Below are 23,853 nucleotides of genomic sequence, written 5' to 3'. Positions count from 1 at the left end.
CCATTATGTAGGAAGTTAGGTGATAAAGGTGGGATTTCAAATCAGTACAGAGACGAATGAGTCAAGATGTGATGTTGGAACGGTGAGCCGTAAAAAATCAGATTCTCAGCACACCGTACAGAAAAATAAATTCAAAATGGAACACAACATGTACACACTTAGTTCATAAAAGCAAGAGAAAAGCATATGGGACATATTTTTAATGTAAGGATGGAGGAGGGGAGGGGTTTTACAGTGCCAGGCAGTACACACAGCAGCTCGTAAGCACGTCGTGGAGACCCCCAAGATCTCCCGAAAAGGGGCAAATACATTCTCACAAAGGAATCCTTTCACAATTCACAATCCACATAAAAATACAAGTGTTCTAACAATGGATAGATATCAAGATCAAAAACATATTTTAAAAGACTAATATGGCTAAGTATGTAAAAAATCTAAAACTCCTGTTCAGCAAAAGACATTATGGAAAAAAAAAAAAGATAAAACATAGGGCAAAGGGTCACTCTCCATAATATATCAATCAAAAAAGGAAAAAATTAAAAAGAAGGCAAAGGACAAGAATAGGCAAGTGGTCATGAAAAAATCCTTTACTCATAATTTTTTAAATGCAATTTTAAGTGGGATATTTTCACAAAACAAAATTGATGATCCTTTAGCTGGTCCGACTGTGGGAAACCAGGCCCTGTCGGGCACTGCTCTGCACACAGCGTTGTGGGGAGCAACCCGCCAACGTTTTAATGCGCAATTGGCCTGGCGATTCAAGTTTAGGAAGTGATCCTACAGAGACGCTCGCGGCAGGGCACAGCGTTTGTAGCAGCATCGCAATACCAATACTTGAAAGCTCTCTGAATGTCCGTGAATAAGGAAGGGTTACGTAAACTAGCCCTTCCCTGCAGTGAAATACTTCTACGAAGCCACTGTTCCAAAGCATGAGGTAAGGTGAACCAGACTGACGTGAAGGTGCTCCATAGCGCGTCGTTAGGTGACTTACGAAGCAGCATATACGGGGTAGTCCCAATGTTTTTAGTGACATAACGTGTAAACAAAAATTAGAAGGATATACAAGAGCCTGTCACTGGGGAGTGAAAATATGGGGCATTCACCTTTTAACCTCAAATGTTCGTTAAATTTCCTCGAAATATGTATTACATCCATAATCCAAAAAGACTTTCAAGCTGTTACAAATGAACAGTCATTTGAGAAAAGGCCCCATTTTTTTAAATAAAAGCAGTATGCTTCCTCCCCAGTGTTCCAAAGGACCTTCCCAAAGTGTGAGTTCAGATTGTCCTTACCCTGAAGCATGAGATGACATCGCTGCAGAGTCCCTCCTCTCGTGAGGTTAAAATCCACAACGTGAGGGCGACTTCACACAGCGATGGGCACTACCCTTCACTGCGCCAAAGGGGAGAGCAGGGCAGCTAGTAAATACGTTGTGTAAACCCCAAAAGGACTCCCTGAAATAGGCACAATACATTCTCAAAAAGGGATCCTCAGACAACTTACAATCCACACAAAGACAGTGCGTCAGCCCTGCACTATCTTTACTGGCTGCGGAGGAGGCCAGCAGGCCCCTACTGTGCGCATGGAGAGACGCGGCCCGTCGGCTCGAGAGCTGCGTGGGGAGCCGTCGGCTCTGACGAGCCAGGAGTGACAGCGACTTCTTCATTCACCTCCAAGAAGGCGCTGGTCTCTTTGGGAGAGGTGGATCTCTTGTCACGGCAGCCTTCTGCACAACCCGGCTTTTCTCTGTGTTTATTCTTCAATCTCCTCTTGTACAACTTATATGCTAGATGTTAAAACATGCAAGTATTAAAAAGTCACTTTAGTAAGGATTATAATTTGGTGACCGTGTGCACTTGTCTACACTTTGGGAAGTTGTTTGCTTTGGGTCCATAGGTATAAACACACAGGAAAAAAGGAGGGGAGAGGAAATCGAGAGGAAACTATGAAACAAAATAATTCAGTGTACCAAAATGGCAATGTCTGTCTGAAATGGACCATTTGTGAATGAGCCTTAGTCGTCAGGTCACTGACGGCTCATCCATTTATTCCATCAGTCTGTCAGCAACTCCTGTGGAGTGACAGCTTCCATGAGTCAGGTGCTCCCCTGGGTGCTGGAAGATAGCTGGGGATGGCAGGTTACTTTCCTCACAGTCTCACCATGAGAAGGAATTCAAACTTGAGTCTAAGACCAGGAGTTTTATTGTTAGGATTTCTCTTATTTTATAGGAAAATTAAACCCCAAGTATTCCTTATGTTGATTGTTATATCAGTAGTTAGTATATAATCAGTTATATCAGCAATCACTGAGACTTACTCAGAGTCTGTTCCCCTGACAACAGTAAAAACTGACTATGGGCCCTGGCCGGTGTGGCTCAGTTGGTTGGGCATCTTCCCATGCACCAAAAGGTTACCGGTTTGGTTACTGGTCAGGGCACATGCCTAGGTTGTGGGCTCAGTCCCTGGTAGGGGGTGTGCAGGAGGCAGCGATCAATATTCCGCTCTCACATGGATGTTTCTCTCTCTCTCCCTCTCACCTCCTCTCTCTCTAAAATCAAACAAGTATACCCAATGGGGCTCAACCCACCTGCAACAATGAGAATTCCATCCAACATCTGGAAGAGTCCATAGGTCAATGGGAAGCTAATCATCTGGACCAGCTGCTGGGTACTGAAAGATAACTGGAGCATGGTGAGGCACATCTGAATATTCTGAGCTCCAGTTTCTAAGGAAATTGTCCTGCACCTACAATGAAAAATTTTTTCAAGAGTTACATTTCAGTAAGAACTATTCTTAAGTGTTCTCTTACAAATAGCAATAAATGTAAGCTATGAGCTTAGGCCACTAAACATAGTTACTGGTTCAATAATTACTTGCTGAGTGCCTACTCTGTAGGTGGTCTCCTGAGAGGCGTTGGGAGTAGGGCCCTATGAACCCTGCCCTGGGAATCTGCTTGAAAAGCCAAGATATACACACAGGAAAAGTTCGACAACCAGACAAATCAGGGAGATGCTGTAGAAATTTTAAAAAGGGGCCTCAATGGTTAGAGAAGGCTTCACAGAGGAAGAGTGGGATTAAAGGATGGAGAGAGAGGAAAAGGCATTTCATGTGGGACAGTGATTGAGATTAAAGTTCCAGGGACGGGTGTGAGCTTGGCCTGTCAGGAGGCACTGCACGTGCTGTAAGCCAATCTGTGCAGAGCGGAGGCTTGGAGGAGGTGAGAAGGGAAGTTGAGTTAGAGAACATGAAACAGTATAAACTGAACAACACTTGAAAGTAAACAGAAAGACCTTAAATAAAAACCAAATTTCTACAATCGTTTCTTTGGTGAAAGGTTTAGTAATACTTTCTCTCCAGGTCCAATTATATTTCAACCACTCAACCGTCTGTGTTCCTAACTTTGGAAACAAACCCAGGTCCAAATCCTAACTCTATTGGTTTTCTAACTGCAAAAAATAAAATAAACCTCACTTGAAAAAGAAAAAGCAGGAGGGAGAAAAAGGAAGACATAGGCAGGACCTTGGGGGCTGAGGTAAGCATTTCATCTGCCCCCAGACTACAAAGGGAGTCTTCGGGTTTTTATGGATGGAGGTGAAGAGAGGCGTTCTGGAAGGTAAGCTGGGCTGGAATGCGGCGTGGAACGTGGGAGTTAAAATGTCGTCACTGGTGCAGGACAAGTTCTGTGGCTCTTGTTTTATTTCTAGTGACCTTGTTGCTTGCTATGCTTTTTTTCAGACGACCTTAACTTCTTTCAGACCCCTGTTGATAACTTGATATGATTAAGCTACAAGCTGGACCTCGCACCTGGACCATTCACTGGGCACATGCAGTTTCTCAGTCCCAATCTTTCTTAAACCATCAGGCGTGGAAAAAATGAGAATGTTGACTACACTTTGCTATAGGAATACTTTCTCTCCAGATCCAATTATATTTCAACCACTCAACAGTCTATGTTCCCAACTTTGGAAACAAACCCAGGTCCAAATCCTAACTCTACCACATTCTGGATCAATGAACTTGGTTGAGTTGCTTAACTTCTCTGAAGGGTTTGCTCATCTCAAAATGTGGGTACTGATAATATCTACCTCTCAGGCTTGTAGTAAATGAGATACTCTTGGTGGAGCCTCACCCAGTACTTGGTACAGTCCTAAATGTTCCCAAGTGAGCTAGAAACAGCATAAAGTCAATTAAAATTTTCCCAAACTCCACCTTTGGAATTCAACTACATAATTTACTTTTCTTCAATAATTCTTTTCTGATTTTAAAGGTAGTACATACTCAATGAAAAGCATAAAATATATACCAAAATATATTATGCAACTAAGATTAGTCTGAATCCCACTACTCAGAATACCCTATTAGCATATGGTGTATTTCTTCCAGTATTTTTCCATGCATAAAATTCTTTTTCTCCCTTCTGCAAGATGGGAATCAAAATGCATACTGTTTTCCGTTCTTTTTTAAATCAAATTTATCTCTTAAGTGTTTTCCAAAAGCATTAAAATTGGTACATCATAGTCCATCACATAGCCACATCATGAATTAAGTCTGCAATTAACATCCCTGCCATCAATATTCATGCACGATCTGATAGCTTCAGGACAGACTTCTAGAGGTAAAACCACTGCTTTAGCTATAAGTATTTATAAGGCTGTTGATATGACTTGTCTTTTAGAGAGTTTATGCCAATTTATGTTACCCCCAATAGTTTATAATAATGCTCATCTCATCTATTCCAATAACATGGAATATTATCATTTTTAATATTTCACAGCATTTATAAATTATATTCCCCAACTTGTAATGATAATATTTAAGATAAATTTCTATTGGCACAAACAATGCATATATGCTTAATCTCTTGAACTTGCTCATGTCCTAGAATGATCTCTGTATTTAGTGAAACCATCTCAGCCCTCCTATTTAACTACTAGAATATGAAGAGAAAGGTGTTCAGATTACAAGTGGTCTCAACAATCCAACCCTAATTTCACAGATCACAACTTCAATCAATTTGGCCTTTGCTTTCATTTACATAAAGAATTATTATGATCCTTTCGCCCTCTTTACGATGAGCTGTCCTGTTCCATCCACCTTGTAAGTCAAAACCCTTTGTGCTCCCAGACACAACCAGACAGCAAAGCCTTCCAGTGGCCGTGTGTCTAAATTATTCTTCCCAACAAAGTTTATGGACAAATTAACTGTACCTCTGCCAAGAGTGGTGGGTAAGCAGTGCCAGCAGAAAGCCTGCGATGTAGCCAATCAGGGGAAAGATGAAACTGATGGTCAGGAGCGTGATGTCTGGATTCCAAGACTCTCTCGAAAGCACCACACCAGCAACTGTGACCACCAAAAGGAGGAGCCCACCAATGATGGCCCCAATCTAAAGCAAACCAACAAAGTAAGCACATGTACACATCATGGTCTTTATGTTCTACAATGCAAAGTCCGTCACTGCTCGAAAAAGCTTGGAACCTAGACGTTTTCGAACAAAGAGAGGGCTTAGAGACCACTGAACCCAATCTCACTTTACGGACAATACACCTGAGATCCAAAGAGGTCAAGTAACTTGGCTAAGCTAGAAACTGGTAAGGCTCAACACAAATCAGTTTTCTTGTTTTATGACCAGTATCTTTTCCCTGCAAGTAGAGGATTTGGCCAGAAGGATTGGGTAGCAGTTTTCATGCATAGGACATATTTGTGAAATAAGTGAAACCTGACAATAAGCATCCAACACCCCTACACACGCCTCTTAGACACCTCGCTGGTAACCTCTTGTCTGAGATCTTTCCTGCCTGACCCCCTGCCACTCTCTTCCCACCCCCCCTTCAACCACCAATGGCTTCTCCTGCTTTGATCCCTGCCCTGTTCTCCTCCAAATGAAATTTACCCAATTGTCACGAAACACTCTGAGTTAATTAATGTAATGTGAGAGGTACCAACTAATACCTCTGTCCTCTCCCAAATGAATACTGTCTCTTTCTTTTGTTGTTTAGCAGCAAGAAAAAAAAATCAGCAAAGAAATTTCCAGTAGTTTGAGTTTTAGATCAGATAGGAAAGAAGCAAGACCTAGAATATTTGGGGAAGATCAGGATCTTGGCAAGCTCCTGTTCATACCAGGTGACAGCAAACTATGTACCTAGTTACAGCATCCGCCTTGATGTGCAGTGACTCAGGCTGCGCAGGCAGGTAGCCATGGGTACCCAAAACAAAACAAAGGCAGCTCAGTGAGCCATAGGTGTGTTCTCGGGGTCACTTTTACTCCCAAACACAAGGGTAGACTGGGCCCCGCCGCGATGGAAGGTGCTGGAATATACGGAGAAGGCCTGTGACTATAAAAATCCTCTGAATCTTTCTACCAAAAGGGGGACTTAAAAGTTTAAAGCTCACCGAAAGCAATTTGTTTAGAAAATGAATCATAAAGTTAAAACAGGATTAGGAACAGAGATTGAAGATGCGTCAAAATAGTGATTAAAGCATCCTAGTCTTTCTACAAAGCCTCTCGAGAATATTTATGCATATTATTAAATATTTTCTGCCACAAATCCTATGGAATAGCTAAGGGAAAGGGGTTCTAAATCTGCTCTTTACAGAAATAAAACTGAACTACAGAAAATGTATCTGATTTCCCCATTGGCACCGACAGACTATTAGAGGGTCTGGAAACACCAAAATCATGATTTGTTGTTGTTGCTAAATGCCCTTTCAAGAAAATAACAAAGGCGGAGTGCTTGAAGAGAGGTTCCCATGATCCTATTTTATTCTCTTGTTTTATAAACAACACGCCCCACCTCCCCGCCTTTCCCGTGTTCATCTCACTGGAGGAATGGCGGGGACGGTGGGGCTGTAAGGCCCGAAAGCAGCCTCCGTTCGTGGTTTGTGTGGCCAATGGAGTGGCCACGTTCTGTCCGGCAGAGCCGAATAGCAAGAGCTTAAACTGGCCCAAACCACAAACTCCAAACTAAAATGAACTCGCATGTATTTGCTAAACTTCTGGTTAGCCCCAAATGTTTATTTCTTTATACATGTAAAATATAACTAAACCATTTTTAAACTCTTCATGAAAGTAGCACATAATACAATCCTCTCCCTTCTAAACTGGTATATAACTGGAAGGTCAGAAAGCATCCCAGGAGATCAGCCCCCTTCTTGAGAATGTCTTCTCTAGGTATTTTAAAAGCCATGGAACAGGGACGTGTGCTTGACTCTCGGGCGGCATGGGACAGCCCTGCAAGGCCGGGGCGGGGGGCAGGGGCTCCGTTACCATCACCATGGCCAGGCCCCCCGTGCGCGCCGGCTGCTTCACTGTGACAGTTCTTCACATGGTGGGGAGCCCCTGCCCGTGTGTACAAACTGCGACTTTAGAAGGTCCCCAGGAATGTTCCTGAGAGGCAGCCCTTGTCCTGCTCGTCCAGGGGACCAGCTTCGCCCCTAACCCCTGGCACCGCTGCACAGGAGACCAGCTTCGCCCCTAACCCCTGGCACCGCTGCACAGGAGACCAGCTTCACCCCAGCCCCTGGCACCGCTGCACAGGAGACCAGCTTCGCCCCTAACCCCTGGCACCGCCGCACAGGAGACCAGCTTCGCCCCTAACCCCTGGCACCGCTGCACAGGAGACCAGCTTCGCCCCAGCCCCTGGCACCGCTGCACAGGAGACCAGCTTCGCCCCAGCCCCTGGCACCGCTGCACAGGAGACCAGCTTCGCCCCTAACCCCTGGCACCGCCGCACAGGAGACCAGCTTCGCCCCTAACCCCTGGCACCGCTGCACAGGAGACCAGCTTCGCCCCTAACCCCTGGCACCGCTGCACAGGAGACCAGCTTCGCCCCTAACCCCTGGCACCGCTGCACAGGAGACCAGCTTCGCCCCAGCCCCTGGCACCGCTGCACAGGAGACCAGCTTCGCCCCTAACCCCTGGCACCGCTGCACAGGAGACCAGCTTCGCCCCAGCCCCTGGCACCGCTGCACAGGAGACCAGCTTCGCCCCCAGCCCCTGGCACCGCCGCACAGGAGACCAGCTTCGCCCCTAACCCCTGGCACCGCCGCACAGGAGACCAGCTTCGCCCCCAGCCCCTGGCACCGCTGCACAGGAGACCAGCTTCGCCCCAGCCCCTGGCACCGCCGCACAGGAGACCAGCTTCGCCCCAGCCCCTGGCACCGCCGCACAGGAGACCAGCTTCGCCCCTAACCCCTGGCACCGCTGCACAGGAGACCAGCTTCGCCCCTAACCCCTCCACCGCCGCACAGGAGACCAGCTTCGCCCCTAACCCCTGGCACCGCCGCACAGGAGACCAGCTTCGCCCCAGCCCCTGGCACCGCCGCACAGGAGACCAGCTTCGCCCCTAACCCCTGGCACCGCCGCACAGGAGACCAGCTTCGCCCCTAACCCCTGGCACCGCCGCACAGGAGACCAGCTTCGCCCCAGCCCCTGGCACCGCCGCACAGGAGACCAGCTTCGCCCCAGCCCCTGGCACCGCTGCACAGGAGACCAGCTTCGCCCCTAACCCCTGGCACCGCTGCACAGGAGACCAGCTTCGCCCCAGCCCCTGGCACCGCTGCGCGCGGCCTGCGGACCTGTGGCCCTGAGCACGCTCTGACCACGCGCAGGCCTGAGCTTTTCTGTCCCTCCAGCAAGGGCCCCACACTCTCCAGGGTGTCGTAAGCCTCAGTGGATGAGTCCGTGGGAGTGGCAGAGCAAGGCTTAGGGAGGCGGAGGAAATATGGAGGTGGGATCCAAAGCCGCAGGGCACGCGGGTAAGCTTGCCGGGTGTGGGACTGCTGGACTGTCCTGTTTGTCCCAGTCGTTGCCACACCCGCCCGTCACAGCTCTGGTCCGAGGCTGTGCTGCCTGCCAGGCGGAGCTGCTCACCTTGAGAATGATTTTGGATTGTTTGGGGCACCTGTAATTCACATAGACACCGAAGGCCACAGGGATGGTCAGGCACACGAGGGAGATTCCTGAACGGAAGAAAAAGCCGTCAGACGGCGCCCCTCTCGCCCGCACCTCCCAGCCCGCAGCTGCTTCTGCTCACGTAGATAAAAGTAGATAAAAGCTTTCATGAAAGCTGCACTTCGTTTCTGCGTCTACCTCCGCCTTTTCTTTTTTAATCTTTGGAAGACAACCTGTGAAGGGTGTGTGACGCTGCTGGACGCTGCCACCCTTGGTCCACCACTTCTCTCAGAATCCCCGACAGTCGCACGGGGCTTCCGAGACAACTGGCAACCTGCCGGCGGCACGGGGGGGCCGCTTTAGTCCGGGGTCACCCCTGGTGCTATGCGCGGCGCCCCCACCACAGCCACTATTCCCTGTTTCAAGCCAACGGGTCACTTGCTTCACAAAGTGAGAATGCCTATGTCAGACATAAAAACAGCATGTATTACACATACCAAAGCAATTTCTCGTATTCTCCAAGTGCAGCTGGGTAACCCTAAGGCAAGCAGGACAAAATGCCTTTTAATTAACACAAGTGAATGAGGGCATTGAAGGCAGGCTCAGCAGGGCCGGGGTCACCTTGCTGACAGCATCCACTCGCTGGCATTTCCAGAGCCACGTCCCAAATCCGGCCCAATGCCTGCAATACCGGCTCCAAAGTTATACGAATTGCTCATAAAATTTTGGGTTTTAATTATTTATGCATGTCTTTCAGAATATGTTATCAAAACAGGATATATTGAGTAACTTACTGATCAGCAAAGGTTGCACATAAAAATCATGATTTCTAAATTAAGATTTCACTCAAATTTTCACAGATTCAGTGGTCTCCAGCTGTTACCAGGAGATGGCTCTGGTCATGGTTTTGAAATATGAACTGTCGGTTGTAAGCCCTCCAAGTGCTTACTTGAGACCCCAAATTGACACTTTGGAGTTTTAAGAATCACAGTTTCTACCAGTTCTCCAAAGACTCTGAGCAAACGAGAAGAAGCAGATCGTTTTGCTAAGTTTTTTTCCAAGGCTAGAGAGTTCACAGGGATTTCTGGGAAAAGGGCAGAGTTTAATGACAAATAATATTCAGGAAAGGAGATAATGAAAAAGATATGGGTAACAGTTGTGACATGTGGACACACTTTAATAATCAATAGAAATCATTTGTGCCAATCAGTAAAGTAGTCAAAGGCTCACAGGCAATGTGAAGGTGGAGTTGCGGGAACTAAGGTCTCACTAGAGCCACTGCCACCCAGTTAACTTTTTTGGTCATGATGAATCCAATTGCTTTATAGTAAATTATACTAGATATTTTTAATAAGTAAGTTTTCTGGTCTTATTTTCAAAAGTGAACTCAAGTAGGGGTTAAGAGCTTGGGCTTCGCAGTCAGATTCCTGAGTCAGAACACTAGTTGTCTTTACCAGCTGAACAAACTTGGTCGAGTTACTTAACCTCCCTAATCCTAAAAATCTAGGAAATGGAACTGGTAATAGAATCTGTACTGTAGGTTACTTGGAGAATTAAATTAGGTAACATAACAACCCCGGCATAAAGGAGACACATAGTAAACAACAGCTATTATTTTTACCATCCCCATTCCTGTAACTTTCCTTTCCCAAACTCATACAGACCTATGTTCTGATACGGAATGGTGAAATAATTCTTCTCATAATTCCAGGACAAGGTGTAGAGATAAAGGCAGAGTGGCATCATTCCCAGGGCAGCCACCGTGGAACAGGTTGTCATACTGATGCTGAAAGTAAAATTAAAATAATGCATAAGATAGAGAGTTTGAAATGAAGAAGTTAGTTCCCTAACCAAAAGCAACTCCCAGACACAACTTCTTAGAGATTACACGGGGTAACCTACTTGAAGCTCACTCCTGTCCTATTATTCAACAAATGATGGCTGCACTTGTGGTCTAGAAAAAGATTTCCAGCTGTTCTTGACATCCATCAATTAACTCTTATTTACTTGAGGATATAGTTGCCCTAAATAATCTGCTAATTATAATAATAAGGATATTTTTCCTTATACAGTTCTTTTCTATTGAGATATAATTTACAGACCATACAATTCATCATTTTAAAGTGTTTTAGACAGACCTATACATCAATACAACAGGACAGAGAACCCAGATATCAACTCACACCTATATTGCCAATTAATATTTGATAAAGGAGGCAAGAGCATACAATGGAGTCAAGACAGTCTCTTCAATAAATGGTGTTGGGAAAATTGGGCAGGTACCTGCAAAAAAATGCAACTAGACAACCAACTTACACCATACACAAGAATAAACTCAAAATGGATAAAAGACTTAAATGTAAGTCTTGAAACCATGAAAATCCTAGAAGAAAACATAGGCAGTAAAATCTCAGACATCTCTCAAAACAATATGTTTACCAATACATCTCCTAGGACATGGGAAACAAAGGGAAAAATAAACAAATGGGACTACATCAAACTAAAAAGCTTCTGCACAGCAAAAGAAATCAGCCTCAAAATACAAAGAAACCCCACTGTATGGGATATTTGCCAATGATATATCTAATAAGGGGTTAATCTCCAAAATATATAAAGAACTTGTACAGCTCAACACCAGGAAGACAAACAATCCAATTAAAAAGTTGGCAAAGGACCTGAATAGATACTTCTCCAAAGAGGACATGAGACATATGAAAAAATGCTCAACATCGCTAATTATCAGAGAGATACAAATTAAAACCACAATGAGATATCACCTCACACCTGTCAGAATGGCTCCATCAACAAATCAACAAACAAATGCTGGCGAGGGTGTGGAGAAAGGGGAATCCTTGTGCACTGTTGGAGGGAATGAAGATTGGTGCAGCCACTGTGGAAAACAGTATGGAGTTCCTCAGAAAATTAAAATGAAACTGCCTTTCGACCCAGTGATCCCACTTCTGGGAATATATCCTAAGAATTCTGAAACACCAATTCAAAAGTATATATGCACCCCTATGTTCACAGCAGCATTATTTACGATAGCCAAGATCTGGAAACAGCCCAAGTGCCCATCAGTAGATGAATGGGTAAAAAGAGCTGTGGGACATTTACACCCTGGAATACTACTTGGCCATAAAAAAGGAAATCTTACCTTTTGCAACGGCATGGATGGTCCTACAGACTATTATGCTAAGTGAAATAAGCCAGTCAGAGAAAGACAGATACCATTATTATCTCACTTATATGTGGAATCCAATCAACAAAATAAACTAACAAAATAGAAACAGAGGCCTGGCTACATGGAACAGACTGAGAGCTGTAGAGGGGAGTGGGGTGGGGGAACTGGATGAAAGAAGGTGAAGGGATTAGCCAAAGAACATATATGCATAACCCATAGACACAGACAAAGGTGTGGTGAGGGCCAGAGGGAAGAGACGGGGGCAGGGTGGGGAAAATGAGAACATCTGTAATAGTGTCAATAATAAAAATGTTAAAAAATAAAACTAAAATTTAAAAAAATAAAGTGTTTTTCATATATTCACAAGATTGTGCAACAGCACTATTTCCAGAATATTTTCATCGAACAAAACAAACAAAAAAACCCAGCCCATTAGCAGTGACTCTCTATTCCCTTCTTCCTCCAGCCCCTGGCAACCAATACTCAACCTACTTTCTGTCTTTACAGGATTGCCTACTCTGGATATTTCTTATAAAGAGAATTATATGCGTGTCCGGCTTCTTTCACTTGGTATGTTTTCAAGGTTCATCCGCGGTTTAGCATGTATCAGTAGTTGTCCTTTTTCCCACTGAATGTTATCTTGATTACTGTGCTTTTATTACACTGTATGAAATAAGTTATTGCTTTATAAATTTCATAACACATTGTTTTTATTTTTTCCAAATATGTGCGGTCTTATTTTTTGTCGTTACTTATTTTAATTGGGGAAAAGCACTTGGTTACACATTAAAATATATAAGCAAGTGTAATGAGAGACCAGGAGCTGGGGAGCAGCGCTTGGGAAGGGCCCCCTGCTGCGGCCTGGGGAGAGGGAGCAGAACGCGTGGCACGCTGGGAAAGCTCAGACAGAGACCTGGTGGAGGACCAGGGGGCACCTTCCATGAAAGCTAAGAAAAGAGAGCTTCCGACTGAAGGCAAAACGCCAACAAGAGATCAGGGAGAAGGAGCACCCAAGAAAGCACCATGCAACTTGCCCCCAGCGTCTTGTTTCCACCCCAAACCAACGCTTCCCGTCTCCTACCTCCTCCCCAGCCCCCAAGCTGTTTTTCCTCCCTATCTGGGTGATGGAAGCAGTGAAAGAATAAATCAGTAGAATTATAGGAAATAAGGTCAATGGAAATGAGATATCCTCCAGGCCAACTATTTTATCTTTAAATTGCTGGGGGAAATTACGCAACCTGTTCAAGCACGCACAAACTATTTATGGACTCTGAATGCTGCTCTGCCTGATGAGCGGGGCAAACAGCACGCGGCCGGCGCGGCCCGGGTAAAGCAAGGCTTCCCTCGCTCCGGCCCAGGCCCCTAAAGTCCGGGGGGGTCAGGAGCGGAGATGAAATGAGTGGCTCATAGGTTGGCAACTGCTGAAGCCGGGCGAAGTGTAGAGGGGGTTCACTATGCTACTCTTCTACTTGTATACACATTTGAAGTTTTCTACAATTAAAAAAATAAACAAGTAAGTGTCCCTTCTTCTTCGCTGGGTACTGTGCAGCACTGCTACCGGTCGGGTTAGGTGAGGTTTTCTGTCCTATTTTACCTGCATGGGCTTTGCCCTAGAGCCAGCATTATTCATGCACCGCATGGGGGCATCTAACGCATCTCCTGGCCAACCCCGGGGGCCACGGGATTCCCATCCTCAGCACTACTGTGTGCCGCCTAAATGCTCTTGGAGGGCCCAGTCCCGGGGGTGGCTGCCATTGCCCTCTGGACACACTTTCATTGGCATTACCTCATTTGATGCGCACATACAGCACCCTGCATGAGAGCCGCGTCCCTGTCGCTGCCACCCAGGCTGGGAGCTGTTAGAGGGCAAGGGCCTTACTGACCTGGCAGAGCCTCATGCCACAGAACACTGGAGAAGCTCATTATATCCCTGTTCAATAAATACATGAATCAAAGGCTGAACCAATATGGCAATACTCTGGTGCTAGAAAAATGTTCTTTCTGCCTTGTTGATGGGTCATGTGACTGCAGGTGAGCCGAGAAAATCTTAGTGACATGACCCTTTTACACTGAATTCAAATGGTAGATATCCTCTATAGCAATCCCGAGGAATGGAGACTTTCCGTTAAAACATAATGAAAATCATGCTCTTCCAAGTACAAATGTAATATTTTAAGGAGCAGCTATTTATCTGATTGGTGCCCTTTTCAGAAATCCAGACTTAGGTAATTTACATCCCTTCCCCTTTTTTATTTTTCTATTCAGAAGTCCTGTTTCATACACGCTTGTTCAATGAGTAGAGGTTTATTCTTTGTTTTTTCTTTTTGAAGTAATCACACAATACATGTCACTCTGCAAGTTGGTTGCTTTTTTTCCTCCTCTTAATATCATAGACATCCTTTTACGACATCACATATAGATTAAGTTCATTTTTAAAAATTGCCGAGTACACCATACTATAAATATGCCATAATTTCTTCAGTCACTTTGTTAATGATCAATAAAGGGCTTTGAGTGTTTTCCCATTGTAAACAATGTTGTAATAAACATTCTCTTACATATTTCACTTGAAATAATTCTTTTATTTCTGTGGAATAGATTTCCAAAAGTGGAATTGCTATGTCAAAAGTCTGTTTTTTATTTTAAGATAGTACCAGATTATTTTCCAAAAAGACTGTTGCATTTCACAATCTTGCCTACACTGGATGACTAATCCCTTTTAAATCTCGTGAGAATGTTGAAGAATGCATCTCGATGTTATTTTGTTACACACCCAACTCTGAATGAGGTTGTGTTTGCTTTCATGTTTGCTGGCCTCTCGGGGGTCCTCTCTAAACAGCCTTGATCCTCTGATATTTTCTTTTCTCAGCTCATAGGAGCTCCTTTAAAATTAGGCTACATGTCATCATGTGTAAACAAATGTCTTTGCCAGGTTTACTGGATATTTTTCACTATGCTTGTGACTTTTGCCATAATAAATAGTTAACACTGAGACAGTCAAATCTGTCCATTTTGTACGCTTCTGAGCTTCTTGTCTTGTTAAAGATTTCCCCCTATCCTGAGGTTATTCAAACATCCCCCCACTTTTTACTTTTTTATAGGTTGATCTTTTATTAACTCATCTAAAATATATATTATATGGTGTAAGGTATGAAGCTAATCTATTATTTTCTATATTGAGAGGCAAGTGTGTCTATACTATTTACTAAATAAACAATTTTCCGCCAACTTCATTAGACATTAAATGTTTGAGTATATTCAAAATATCCTTTTTCCTTAGCAAATACCAAATCGTTTAAATTTTGGTGTTTTCATATATGATGGAGCAGACACTCCTATATAAGTTTTGTGGAAGTTAAGTAAGCAAAGACTGCTTCCTAGCTAACGAGCAGGTAAAGGAAGAAAAGCAATTTGCCACAGCTCTCAAACCTCTGGAGCCATGAAGACAGTGTGGCTGGGAAGAGTGTGGCTGGGAAGCTTTTGCTAATTCTTGGTCTGTGACAGTGCCACATCCCTTAGCTCTTCATTTGTCCAAGTCTTGTCAAGAATTCCATATGACATCGCTTTACTCTCGAACTTCTGGGGGAACTTGCACAGCCTTTCCCCCTGCGTGGTTTTGGCTCAAACAGCAGAAAGGTAAGATTCATGACTGTGGAAAGCGAAGTGTGAGATTTATATCAGCCGGTTCTATGTCCTTGAGTACATGGGTTATGCCTCCATCCTTGGGCAATTGTTCAAGCCTGTGATGCTCATGGGAATGGTCAAGGGTGGCGATAGAGGATCCGGGTGCTCTGCCAACGGTTATAAATGACAACACAGCTGGAAAGGCACACAGTGAGCATGTGTGAGCACAGTGCAAAGTCACACCTTCTGATCGACTGCCATGAAATCCCAACACAGTTTAAACAAAGGACGTGGCTAACTGGGTTTCTTGGCTGTTCACATAGACAAAACTTGTTTGCAAAATCTTACTTTAAAAAACAAGATTCCACTTGCACGAAGAATGGCATCACCATCCTCAAACTATTACAGAGAATAAATAATGAGACAGATTCAGCAAGTCTGGACAAACAAGGAAATCCTGAGCCTCGCTTAAAACATGGAAATTAGATATACACACATTATGTTAAAATGTGGTGTCAATAAGTATACCATTTCGCAATTGGGGTTTCAATTATTAAGATGATTTTGTTTTCAACCAATAAAATAAGAAACTCTGAACTTCAAAACTATAAAAATACATGCTTACTTCCCCACTGAAAAAAAATTTTAATTACCTGTTAGCCAGATGGAAATGGAGTATGCTATAAGGTCGGGGGAACAGACTTGGCCCTAGAAAAGAATTCAAGGCCAGGTTTTCCATCCCCAAATATACGTGTTACTCCTATCTGCTGCCTCTCAATAACAATAACTTATGTATTGAGCACTGCCTGCCAAGTATTATACCTCATGCTTTTAGATACATTTTCTTTTTATCTATACAATAACCCGATGTGGAGGTATTATTTCCATTGTATAGACTAAGAAACTAAGACACAGAGAGTTACAGAAACTTACACGAAGTCACATGGATTCCATCTAAGTCCTATCCCTTGAGATGATCAGTCCTCCACCAGGCATGTCAGAAAAACCTGAAGAATCTGAGGTCCTATTTCCAGAGTCTCTGCTGAAGAACCAAGACACTCCTCAAAGTTCAAAGGTCAAAATTGGCCACTGACCCCCTCAGGCTCCACCACCACGAGTGGTCAGAATCCTTTCTCTGCAGGTGAGGACAAAAATACATCCTCAGGGGAAAGGGACCTCGCATGTCAAACATTATCAAGCTAAGGACATAGGAGCTGTCTCGAGCGCACAGCTGCAAACAGCAAACCGGTGGCACTGCAAGAGGAGTTTGTGGAACACACACCGGCGGCCAGAAACCTTCCTTCAGTCATTCACTCAGTTTACCGAGCACCTACCCCCACCACAGGGCTGGCACTGAGCCCAGAGATGAACAAGGCCTCAGGGAACTTACAGACCTAGTGGGTGAGGCACATAAGCAGCCCAACTATTGCACCACTTTCCAACAGGTGACAAGAAAGACTTACATATTTGGTGCTATGAGGACAGAGGGGAGAGGCATCTCTGTCAAATAGTTTCAAGAGAAACATTCAAAACTGGGGTGGAGAGAGGGGACACTTGGACTTTATAATTTGCTTTGCATTTCTTATTGTCACAAGATACTTAAAACTTAAAAGGACCTCAGATCCACTTCTCATTTATACACAAAAGAACTGAAAGCAGGGATTTCAACAGGTTCTTCCACACCCATGTTCATAGCAGCATTATTCACAAAAGCCAAGAGGTGGAAGCAACCCAAGTGTCCAAGAACAGGAGAATGGGTAAACAAAATGTGATACGTACATGCAATGGATTATTCAGCCTTTTTTAAACAAAGGAAGTTGTGACATGCTACAACATTGATGAAGACGTTATGCTAAGTGAAATAAGCCAGACACAAAAGACAAATATTTTATGACTTCATTTATATGAGATACCTACAGTAGTCAAGTTCACAGAGACAGAAAGTAGAATGGTGGTTGCCAGGGGCTGAAGGGAAGGGGGGCTATTGTTCAATGGATAGAGTTTCAGTTTGGGAAGATGAAAAAGTTCTAGAAATGGATGGTGGTGATGATTGTACAGCAATGTGAATGTACTTAATGCCACTGAACTGTGTACTTAATGCCACTGAGCTGTACACTTAAACTGACTAAAATAATCTGGCCGGGCGTGGCTCAGCAGTTGAGCACTGACCTAGGATCCAGGAGAATGAGATTCAATTCCCGGTCAGGGCACATGCCCGGGTTGCGGGCTCGATCCCCAGTCGGGGGCGCGCAGGAGGCAGCCGATCAATGACTCTCATCATTGATGTTTCTCTCTCTCCCTCTCTCTTCCTCTCTCTGAAATCAATAAAGATATATACATATTTTTTTAAATAATTAAAATAGCCCTGGCCGGTGTGGCTTACTTGGTTAGAGCACCGTCCTGTGCACCAGAAGGTTGTGGGTTTGGTTCCTGGTCAGGGCACATACCCAGGTTTTGGGTTAGATCCCTGGTGGGGATACATGCAGGAGGCAACCAATCAATGTTTCTCTCTTTCTTTTTCTCTCTCTCTCCTTCCTCTTCACTAAAATAATTTAAAATATATATTTTTTAATGGTTAAAATAGTAAATTTCGTGGTATGTATATTTTACCATAATAGAGTGGGAAAAGGGGCCTCAGACAGTGCAACCCATTGATTTCAGAAATGAGGAAACTGTTATCCAGAGAGGTAAATTGCTCGAAGTTACACAGCTCTTTGAGCAGAGATTAAAACAGACCCTTACTACAGTGCCCTTTTGCCTACCCCACATAATAACTCATACAGTATTTTGTGCCAGGTAAGCTTCTAAGCACTTTATATATATTAACTCATTCAATCCCCACAACAATCCATAAGGTAGGTTATGTTTCTCCCTATTTTATTTTATTTTATTTATTCATTTATTTATTTATTTATTTTAAATATATCTTTATTGATTTCAGAGAGAAGAAGGGAGAGGGAGAGAGAGATAGAAACATCAATGATGAGAGGGTTATTGACTGGCTGCCTCCTGCATGCCCCCCACTGGGGATCGAACCCACAACCAGGCATGTGTCCTGACCAGGAATCGAACCACAATCTCCTGGATCATAGGTCGGATGCTTAACTGCTGAGCCACGCTAACTTGGCTGTTTCTTCCTATTTTAGAAGTGAGGAAACTGAGGCATAGAGAATTTACATAATCTACAGAGATGACCCCGTGAGTGACAGATTTGCTTACTGGTTCCTGAGTGCTACTCGTACCTACTACAGCGCACTGCCAGATTTTAGTTTTCATGTTCTACCCTCAAAGGCAAGAATTCTGTCCATCCTTAGTACAACAGACTGCAAAAATGGCCCCAAATGTTCATTCCTCTCTCTTCCATGCCCTCTGCAGTGTGACTTTGCAGCTTACCTCATCAAGAGGCAGAATCAACTTCTTCATTCTGGTCTGGCCTTGAAATTTGCATTGGCCAATGGAATGCAACAAAAGTAATGATAAATGGTTCCAAGCCAAGGCCTCAAGAGGTCTTGTATGCTTCCTCTTTTTCAGACCCCTGCCACAGTCTTGTGATTAGGTCTAGGCCAGCCTGCCAGAGGATGAGAGAACACATGGAGGAGAGCCCTGTTGCCCAACTGAGGCCATCTAAGACCAGTCAACATTTAGCCAGTGGCCAAGCATGTAAGAGAGCCCAGCAAGATCAGCTGAGCTCAGTCCAGCGGGAGAATAATTTCTTAGGTTCTCCATACATATGGGCCAGTTGCTTTCCAGAACAGTTATAATGAAGGAAACATTTGACTTGAGATAGAATCAGGTCAGTTGGCCTTCCAGGCTGTGGGAACAACATAGGCAAAAGAAAGATGGAAAAGTGTGGGGTGTGTTTAGAGAACAGTGAGTAGCCCATTAAACTACAGATAAATTATGTTTAAGAGGTTAATGAGAAATAAACCTGGAGAATGGTGAATAAACCTGAAGTAGGTTAGACCTGGCTTAGTTTCTACCTAACTTAGTAGATTTTGAGAAGCCTTTATATGTATCACATGTTCATTTTCTCCTTACGCCATAAAGAAAGTACTATGACTTCCAGTTACAGAAAAGAGGTCCCAAGTCAGGATTTCAATATAGGCCATCTGAGCCCAGAGCCTGTCTTACTAACTTTCTACAAAACCATGATGGAGAGACCAAAGGTGGAGAGAACATTGTAAAGATACTGCAACTGGCCAATAAAGAAATTGAGAGGCCCTGACCTCAGGCAATGGCAGTGAGAAGGGATGGGAAACAATAGCTATGGGTGGCATTCGAGGGGATGCACTACAGGGCTGACAGAAGATCAAGTGAACAAGGTGGTCCCAGGGGGTGTCACAGAGGAATGCTCAGATGATGAGCAGCCCGGGCAACTGGGAAAATGAGTGGATCATGACACTCAGGATGCAGAAAGTGGTTCAGACACGTTGATTCTGAAAGGCCCTGCCTGGGGTGAACACATGGAGAACTGCAAGTAGACTGGGAGCAGAGTTAGGGCATGAGAAACATGTTTGGGGTCCTCTGCAGAGAGCTAAGTCTCAATGTCCTCATTTGTAAAATGACGTTGTGGTTCTAAATGCTGAATTCTATCCAGCATGAAAAACAGAATTCCTATCTATGAAAATCTATTGAGTTTTGCTGAAAAGTCATTTTTGTTGGTGGAAGAAACGTAATGAATTTGGATGTTATTTCACGCAATAATACTGAATTTTCTCCTTTTTGCCATTTTTACTGAGATTTAAGATTTTATTACTCTTGTATCTGTAAGCTTTTGAAAATGTAATATGTAGTCCCCATTTTTAAATGTCATTTCTTACAGAATATTTTTTGCTTGTTTTTTTGTTTTGTATTGTTTGAGACCCAAAATCAAAATTTTAAAAGAAAAAGGGTAAAGCAGCTTATATTTATTGCATAATATTTATTGTGTCTGGCATTCTACATGTATATTTCCTCTTTAAAATATAGTCTTGTGAAGAATAAATTTTAACCCCATTTTAGAGATGAGGAGATGAGGCTTATAGGTTAAATAATTTGATTACAGTTAAAGCTAATTAAGGGAAGTAAAATGAGCTTTAGCTTTTATAGACTTCCTACTCATTGGCGTTTTTATCACAATGTCCGCTAATAAGAGATGGCGGTAATAAATATTCTTTCACAGGACAGAAGTGGTTGAGAACACTGTTTAAAGCTTTATGCTCCTATTCAGAACAGAAGACCTGGTGTATTAGTAAATGGCATGGAAGAAAGTGCCTCAACTACAGCCTGGTGAGAAACAGACGTGAATCCAAATCCAAGCTCTGCCTTACTCATTTGCAGCACTTGGCAACCTCTTAACCCATCTGAATCACAATTTTCTCAGCTGTAAAGCTCAGAATAATAAAAGGTCATGTATAAGGTTATTATGAGAGCCCAGAAAAAAGAAAAAGGGGTCAATGATGAGAATTCATATTGTATTGAAGAGAGATGGTGACTTGAAAACATACACACACACACACACACACACACACAAGGAGAGAATATGTGAAAGCGTCTACCTCATGCCTAATCAGGGGACTCAATAAATATGTTTCCTTTTTCTTTCCAAAAACTTTCAGATCCCAAAATTTATGGCTGACATACAGACTTTGTATAAAGAATATTTATCATTTCCCAATGCTTACGTTAATGACCATCTTAATTGAATTTGAGTTAGCAATGCATTGAGTGATTCTTTTCAAATCTCTGATAAATGGGTCACTAAAACATTGCCATATCAAAATTAATTATTGGTCTGCACTCATTAAAATTTATAGGTGAAATATGTACCACATGTTGCACATTCAGCACATGCAGGAAACCGGAAACTCATCCGTGCAGCTGACTCACCAAAGTCAACTCCCAGCACAGTCAGCACCTGATTCATTCATTCATCGAATAATAAATCTCAACTATACGACATGCACATCAAACCAAGATTTAAATGTGTAAGTAGTTCTTTCCCTGGGCAGAACATAAAACAGTTTGTTCACCAGTAAGCAAAGGATCTAGAAAGACCACTGTTTTTATTCCTTTCATTTTTCCCATTGTGACTCCTCTATTCTTTCCCCAAATGCTCTCTTTTCTCCCCCTCACATGTATGTGATTAATTCACCCTCATTAAAGCATAAATGAGTGACAGAGCCTAACGTCTCCGAGGGGTATTTGTTTACACCATAATTGGGAATAAGCTCACTGGCTTAAGTGAAAGAAATGGGATTCTCCTGATGAATGTTAAGCATGTGAAAAGCAACAAGAAAGAACGTTTTTAGTCATGTCTTTATGTGGCTCTCCAAGTCACCTCGGTAGGCCACCCCTGGTGCTTAAAACAGGATTCCTAAATCACATAGCCCTAAACTCCTTCATTCAGTCACCAAAGCACTGACTTCACATAGTAGGTGCACAGGTGACACTTGCTGCGGAACTACAAGGCCTCTGTCACTGGCTTCCTGGGATCCCCAGCCTACGTCCTGGGAGATATAAACCAAACCCCACCACTCGGAAAGGCAGTTGCCAGTCAAACAGAGGTGCAATCCCAGCGAAGGCAATTTTGAGCTCAGAAAGGAAAGTCTTCCCAGGACTGAACAAGTCTCTGCAAAATGTTTCCCGCTTGGATCTCCACCTGAAAATTGGCAGAGTTTTCAACATGAAAAAATGTCAGTCAGCTCCCACCCCCAGGCAAAGTGCTATCAGGGGAAGACTGAGCTGGGGGGGAGAGGAGGGGGGTAACTTACCTGAGATCCATATCTCCATCAACCCAGAAGGTAAGGACGTTGGAGCTGGCTCCCCCCGGGCAGCAGCCCATGATAAGAACAGCAATAGCTTGGGCTGTCTTCAGAGAAAAGCTGATGGCCAGGAGATAAGCTATAAGAGGCATGAGCCCGAACTGGCAGAGCAGCCCCACAGCAATGCCCCAGGGCCTCCTGATGTGCGACCACAGCTTCCGGACCTCCACGGAGCAGCCCAGCGAGAACATGATCAGGCCCATCATCACGGCGGACACCACGGTGAAGACCAGCCTCAGGTTCCCCGGCGGCAGCAGCGCCACCGGCAGCTCCTGTGAACCGTTCGCAGGGCAGGCGGAGCCGTTGGAGCAGTTCGCTCTCATCTCATCTCCTTAAGGCAGCATCACGAGTGAACATCTGCCGAGGTGGCTCGCAGGTCGGTCCTGCCACGGTTTGCAATAATGCAACGAAGTCACGCCTGCAGAATCCTTCCGATAGCCACTGGCCAGCCAGGTGACTCACCCTGATCTGATCAATTTCCTGACGACACCATACAAGCAATTAGCTTGGCCCCGGAACGTATAATAAACTGCGGGAAGCAAGGCTCCCCTCCTCTTCTCCTCGCCACTGAATCTTAAAGAGGAATGAGACAAACAGGCTCATTGTCAAGTGAGCGATCGGGCTGTGTCGTCAGCATCACATTGTGTTCCAGGAAAGTAGGGTGGATGCCAAGACATAATTTCCTCAAATTCAGCAGGGATTTCAACGAGCCAGGATGCAACGTTTCAGAGAAAGAGAGGCTAATTCTGGGGGGAAAGGGGGTGGGGGGGAAGCAATTAAGCCAAAGCCCTGTGTCAAAGCATTAGCAAAGAATTTCTGTTGGAAATATTAACGTGAAAGGCTGCCAATTAAGGCAATGGCAGGGGGAACTAAGGATAATTTCAAGAGAGCTTCAGAATGAGTCTCCATTTTCCCTCTTCCCACTTCCCTTAGAGTCTGTGTCTGAAGTCGGTAATGAAACACCTGTAAGAATGTGATAGAAAGCACCTGGTTACGCCTCATGAAACATGTGGAAACTCATTTCTGTGCCCAAATAATTCAAGGGAGCTGTCACTTTCCTTTGGAAGATAGTGTTGGCTTTGTGAGGCCACACCCTGGGGCGGCCTGGGATTCCGCAGGGAACGTAGCAAAGAGCTTGTCTGAAGCCTGGGAACGGGCTGAGGTCAGCCCCTGACCGCAGTGGCCCGGGGCCCCTCTGTGCTCTAACCAGGCACCGCTGGCGAAACCAGACGAGGAACGCGCGGGTCTGTGAAACGAAACCTCCAAAAACGCAGAGGCCCCACCCTTTCCCACAGACAGCAGGAAGGTTATTTGTGGGACAAAGGTTGGGGACAAGGTACACTTTTCTAAGTGCC

General features: G+C 44.3%; 1 protein-coding gene across 1 annotated transcript; it reads right to left on the bottom strand.

The window, feature by feature from the left end:
• Window positions 1-1,440: 1,440 nt before the first annotated feature.
• On the bottom strand, window positions 1,441-23,014 carry SLC10A6 (solute carrier family 10 member 6). The gene is made up of 6 exons (XM_016213120.2): window positions 22,448-23,014; window positions 10,555-10,676; window positions 8,870-8,958; window positions 5,208-5,383; window positions 2,588-2,745; window positions 1,441-1,786 (listed from the first exon to the last, which is right to left on the bottom strand). The coding sequence occupies exons 1-6, from the start codon at window positions 22,819-22,821 to the stop codon at window positions 1,572-1,574; spliced, it is 1,134 nt and encodes a 377-aa protein (XP_016068606.2). The 5' UTR covers window positions 22,822-23,014; the 3' UTR covers window positions 1,441-1,571.
• Window positions 23,015-23,853: the final 839 nt, after the last annotated feature.

The sequence above is a fragment of the Miniopterus natalensis genome, chromosome 1 (genome assembly GCF_054644295.1).
Source record: "Miniopterus natalensis isolate mMinNat1 chromosome 1, mMinNat1.hap1, whole genome shotgun sequence".
In the NCBI taxonomy this organism is placed as follows: domain Eukaryota; kingdom Metazoa; phylum Chordata; class Mammalia; order Chiroptera; family Miniopteridae; genus Miniopterus; species Miniopterus natalensis.
This window is presented reverse-complemented; position numbering and strand designations above follow the sequence as displayed.

What these genes read in the sequence shown, in the direction of transcription:
- SLC10A6 (XM_016213120.2), bottom strand. Translation starts at nt 22,821, where the DNA reads ATGAGAGCGAACTGCTCCAACGGCTCCGCCTGCCCTGCGAACGGTTCA. An exon ending in CATTCCGTATCAGAACATAG is followed by an intron (nt 8,959 to 10,554) that starts GTCTGTATGAGT and finishes TCTTCCGTTCAG; the next exon opens with GAATCTCCCTCGTGTGCCTG. An exon ending in AATCCAAAATCATTCTCAAG is followed by an intron (nt 5,384 to 8,869) that starts GTGAGCAGCTCC and finishes GGTTTGCTTTAG; the next exon opens with ATTGGGGCCATCATTGGTGG.